We start from the raw sequence: 5,875 nt of genomic DNA on the forward strand, positions 1-5,875 counted from the left end.
TTCACATTAAATTCCAGTGAAATATATTTATGTTTGTGGTTGTAATGTGACAAAATATGGAAAAGTTCAAGGGGTATGAATACTTTTGCAAACCACTGTACATAAACAGCAGAACCTTGAAATGGACATCTAGGCCCGCCCCTTTTGATTGACACCTCGTTTGACCACCCGGGTTTATTCATTGGCTCTCCAGATCTCAAACTGTGTGACAAGTTCCTCAACTTCCGGCAGGATGGCGGCTCGGACAGGAACACTAATCCTATATACTTGTTTAGACCTCTGTTTTTATTTAACCAACCAGGTTGACGTTTTTTGCCTATAAACTTTAAAACACAATGTAAACCAACCTAAAACGTTGTTTAAAAGTAATGATGCTGAGGGAGAAAGCTGACGCTCCAGCTAAGCTAGCGGTAGCCTCCAAGAGCTTCATTCATTCAACATAGGCTGTGTCCAAAACGAGAGTCCGGGTCCTTCGAAGGCCGAGTTCGTCGGCCACTTACGTCACAGCGCCTCAACAAAGGCCGTCCAAAACCGAAGACTCGTCGGATCCGGCCGACAAATGTGTCCTTCCTTTGCCCCGAATTGAAGGACTGGTTTGATGGATCCTTCCCGGCCCACCATATCTCAAAATGCATTGCAGCCTGACCGGAGATTTTTTTTTATTATTTTTGCTGGTATGAAGCGAGAGAAAATAATATGTTTTAAATAAAAACATGGTGGTATAAAAATGAAAAATTTCAAGCGGTTGTATTTTTATTACTTTTATAATTTGTATAGACATGTTTTAAAAACTGTTTTTGTCTGAAAAAAAACTTTAATAGCAAAATAAACATGCACATGCGGCAGGTACATTAGTTCTTCTAATATTACCTTTTAAGTTAATTTTTTATTGTTTTGTGATATTAATAACACTAATGTATTGATATTTTTCTGCTTTTGATGTAATTTTGCTTCTGTTTTGCGTCGTCAACAGAGAGATTTGCGGTGCTGTGGCTTCAGTCTGAATAACAATGAATATGTTTCATTTCAGCACAATTATAACTCATTTTAATGTAAAATAAAACAGCACAACGGCTAGTCTAAACATGATTACTGGTTAAAATCAAAGACTAAACGACTCTTCTCATGATGCAAACTGTAGGCATTAATTTTTGAGAACTTAAACCGAACATGATCACACAAACATTTTGAGTTGGAAAAAAAGAAAAGGAAACTGTTAAGCAAATGAAATAGATATTTAAGCATATGAAATGGACATCAACATAATATCAAATGTTAAAAGAAGTTTTTTTTTTTTTTTACTATGAAGTCACTATGAGCAGGTGCAAGAGAAGTCCTTGGGCACCTTTGAAAGCTAGCACAGACAGTGAGGGGGCAGACAGGGAAAATGTTTAATTTATGATGCAGAGGAAGTTGGACTTGGGAAGAAAGTCTACTTTAGGGGATCCATTTTAGTCCAGGGGCTAAAAAGGTTCCCCCGTGGTTGACCTTCTACAACCCTGTGGTTGAAGAAGGCCAACCACAGGGTCAGCTTTACCGTGAGGTCAGGGGGGTTCCCTACAAAAGCATCATGCTACAGACTACTCCTGGTTTTAAAATGTCACACTGCTGGGATTTACAGAAGAACATTTGTGTGGTTTTCACACAGCCACAGTGAGTTGAAAAGAGATGAAGGTACAAACGCTCTGGTGTTTGGTAAAATCATATTTTCAACCATCATCAGTTTAAACTGTGCTGTACCATGGAAAATAACTACCACTGCCTGGGAAACAATTGCATGCATTTCCATGTATTTATGACCTTTAAACCATGCAGAGTTATTTTATCATGTTTGTTTCTGTGTAAACCCCTCAGAGTCATCTACAAGCTGGAATCTCAGGTGAAGCAGTTTGACCATGAGAACCAGGCTAGGATTCGTTACACTTCCCACAATAACACGCAACCCACTGGAGCAGGGTAAGAACTTAAATAAGTGAAAAGAACAACAGACATGTTTATTTTTTATGTGAGATGTCACGGTAAATATTTAAATCCATTTTACAATATTGCTAGACAGTGTAATACATAATCCTAGTCTGTGCTTATCACTGACAATGGCAATAAATCTGATTCTGATTCTGATTCAAAAAAAGCCAAGCATTCCTTGAAGAAATACCTATCACCTGCCACCTTTTTATGCCAGTGTTTGTACTAAGATCATCTTGTGAAATGGCAGAGATATAACCATCTCCATCTCCTGCTGCTTATCCGGCTCACGTAGGCAATGGGTTCAGGAGAAAAACCCAGGCATCCCTTTCCTCAGCAACACTTTTCAGCTTGTCCTGTGGGACTGCGAGGCATTCCCAGGTTAATAAGTCCTGGGTCTTCCCTGGGGCCTCCTACCAGTGAGACCTGCCCAGAACACCCCTAAAGAGAGGCGTTACGGAGGCAGTCTAATCAGATGCCCAAACCACCTCAACTGGCTCCTTTTAAAGTGGACTACTTCGAGCTCCCCCCAGATGACAAAACTCCTCTCCCCATGTCTAAGGCTGAGCCTGGCCACTCTACGTAGACAGACCAGAAAACCGAGAGCTTTGCCTTTCGACTCAGCTCTTTCTTCACTATGACCGATTGAAGCAACACCCTCACCAAAGAGGATGAAGCCCCCATTTGTCGATCTATCCTACCATCACATGTGAACAAGAGACTCAGACACTTTCAAATGAAGAGAAGAACCAAAATATTTGTATTTAGCATATTTTGCATTCATGCAATGTTTTATTTAAAATGTTAATTTAAATTATTCACAACTGTAATGAAAAAAATATATATAAAAAAATACAACTATCCACAGACTCTTATTGACAAAATAAATAAAGGAACTTGGTGTCCCTTGCTTGGATGTGGGTTACCGGGGCCCCACCCTGGAGCCAGGCCTGGGGGAGGGGTTTGTCAGTGAGTGCCTGGTGGCTGGGTCTCTACCCATGGCACCTGGCCTGGCTCAGCCCAGATGAGCTACATGGGTTTGCCTTCCTGTAGGCCTACCACCTGCAGGAGGGGCCATACGAGTCGGGTACATGATGCCATGGGCAGTAGCCAAAGGCGGGGACCTTGGTGCTCTGACTATGGCCTACCAAAACTGGCTCTTGGGACGTGGAACGTCACCTCTCTGGTGGGGAAGGAGCCTGAGCTTGTGCGTGAGGTTTAGAGGTACCGGCTAGATATAGTTGGACTCACCTTAATGCACAGCATGGGCTCCAAAACCGATCTCCTCGTGAGGTGCTGGACTTTATTCTACTCTGGAGTTGCCCATGGTGAGAGGCGCCGAGCTGGTGTGGGTCTACTTTTGGCCCCCCGACTTGTTGCCTGTGTTTTGGAGTTTACTCCAGTAGATAAGAGGGTAGCTTCTCTGCTCCTTCAGGTGGGGGGATGGGCTCTGATGGTCATTTGTGCTTATGCACCAAATGATTGTTCAGAGTACCCAGCCTTCTTGGAGTCCTTAGCGGGGGTGTTGGAAGGTGCTTCAGCTGGGGATTCCTTTATTCTGCTGAGGGACTTCAATGCCCATGTGGGTAATGACAGTGTGACCTGGAGAGGCATGATTGGGAGGAATGGCCTCTCTGATCTGATCCTGAGCGGTGGTTTGTTGTTGAAATTCTGTGCTAGACACAGTTTGTCCATTATAAACACCATGTTCGAACATAAGCGTGTCCATAAGTGCACGTGGCACCAGGACACCCTAGGTTGCAGATTGATGATTGACTTTTTAGTTGTGTCATCTGATCTGCGGCTGTATGTTTTGGACACTCGGGTGAAGAGAGGAGCTGAGCTGTCAACTGAGCACCACCTGGTAGTGAGTTGGATCAGATGGTGGGGGAAGATGCCGGATAGACCTGGTAGACCCAAGTGTGTAGTGAGGGTTTGCCATGAACGCCTGGCAGAGCAGCCCGTCAGACAGATCTTCAACTCATACCTCCGGGAGAACTTCAACCACATCCTAGCCAAGGCAGGGACACTGAGTCCAAGCGGGCCATGTTCCGTGCCTCAATTGTCGAAGCCTCTGCCTTGAGCTGTGGCTGTAATGTTGTTGGTGCTTCTCACGTTGGCCATCCTCGAACTCGGTGGTGGACACCCCAGGTATTTCAAGCTGAAGAAGAAGTCCTATCTGGCCTTGTTGGCTGGTAGGACTTCAGAGACAGCTGAGGAGTACTGGCAGGCCAAGCGGGCCACAACCCTTCCTGTTTCTGAGGCAAAAGCTCGGATGTGGGAGGAGTTCGGTGAGGCCTTGGACAAAGATTCGATCGGCTCCGAGGAGATTATGGCAAACCAGCCGGCGGCTGAGGAGGGGGAAGCAGCACTTGACTAACACTGTGCTCAGTGAAGGTGGGGTGCTGTTGACCTCAGCCAGTGATGTAGTCGGGAGATGGACCTTCTGAATCCCACCTTCTATGGAGGAAGCCAAGTCTGAGGTCTTCAGGGCTGGTCTGTCCATAACTGTAGCTGAGGTCGCTGAAGTAGTTAAAACGCTCCACGGCAACAGGGCTTCAGGGGTGGATGAGATCCACCCTGATTTCCTCAAGGCTCTGGTTGTTGTAGGGTTGTGTTGGCTTACGTGACTCTGCAATATCGCATGGACATCGGGGGCAGTGTCTCTAGATTGACAAACTAAGGTGGTGGTTCCTCTCTTTAAAAATGGGGAACAGAGCGTGTGCTCCAATTACAGGGGCATCACTCTTCTTAGCCTTCCAGGTAAGGTCTTTTCAGGGGTACTGGAGAAGAGAGTCTGATCGATAGTCGAACCTCAGATTCTGGAAGAACGATGCGGGTTCCGTCCTGGCGGTGGAACAATTGACCACCTCTTTACCCTCACTAGGGTCCTCTAGGGGTCATGGGAGTTTGCTAATCCAGTCTACCTATGTTTTGTAGACTTGGAGAAGGCGTTGGACCGTGTTCCTCGAGGTACACTGTGGGGGTTGCTACGCAAGTATGGGATTGTGGGTCTGTTGTTACGGGCCATTCAGTCTCTATACAAGCGATGTGAGAGTTTGGTTTGCATTGCCGGTAGAAAGTCGGACCCCTTCAACGATTCTGTTCATAACTTACATGAACAGAATTTCTCGGTGCAGCCAGGGGCAGAGGGAGTTTGGCTCGGTGGCCTCAGGATTTTGTCTCTGCTGTTTGCAGATGATGTGATTCTGTTGGCATTATCACACCAGGATCTTCAGCTCTCACTGGAGCGGTTTGCAGCTCAGTGTAAAGTGGCTGGGATAAGGATCAGCACCTCCAAATCTGAGTCCATGGTCCTCTGTTGGAAACGGGTGGATTGCTCTCTTCGGTTTGGGGGTGACCTTCTGCTTCAAGTAGAGGAGTTCAAGTATCTTGGGGTCTTGTTTGCAAGTGGGGGAAGAATGGAGCGTGAGATTGATAGATGGATTGGTGCAGCTTCTGCAGTTTTGCGGACTCTTTACCGGTCTGTTGTGGTGAAGAGGGAGCTGAGCTGTAAGGGAAAGCTCTCTGTTTACTGATCAGTCTACGTTCCTACCCTCACCTATGGTCACGAATCTTGGGTAGTGACCAAAAGAACAAGATCGTGGATACAAGCAGTCTAAATGAGTTTTCTCTGCAGGGTAGCTGGACTCTCCCTTAGAGATAGGATAAGGAGTTCAGTTATCTGGAATAGACTCAGAGTCGACTAGAGCCACTGCTTCTCAAAATCGAGAGGAGCCAGTTGAGGTGGTTTGGGCATCTGGGAACTTGTAAAGTTTGAATCAGCATTTACACAACAAACTTTTTGTTTTCTTATTATCAGTGTAAAATATTTATAACATATGATACCTGATTTATTTTCTGAAATATTTGCAGATTTTTCCACCATCCAGACTTGATGCTGTCACCC

The 5,875-nt window shown here is 45.4% G+C and overlaps 1 protein-coding gene across 1 annotated transcript in view; it reads left to right on the forward strand.

Annotated features, from left to right (window-relative positions):
- Positions 1-5,875, forward strand: part of LOC106533875 (M-phase phosphoprotein 9) — a gene marked incomplete in the record, with an annotated part of 56,930 nt that overhangs the window by 26,434 nt on the left and 24,621 nt on the right. Inside the window, 1 exon segment of the mRNA XM_014030335.1 lies at positions 1,855-1,956. Coding sequence (XP_013885789.1) covers positions 1,855-1,956 — 102 coding nt within the window.

Source organism: Austrofundulus limnaeus, unplaced genomic scaffold (genome assembly GCF_001266775.1).
Source record: "Austrofundulus limnaeus strain Quisiro unplaced genomic scaffold, Austrofundulus_limnaeus-1.0 Scaffold1042, whole genome shotgun sequence".
NCBI classification, from domain to species: domain Eukaryota; kingdom Metazoa; phylum Chordata; class Actinopteri; order Cyprinodontiformes; family Rivulidae; genus Austrofundulus; species Austrofundulus limnaeus.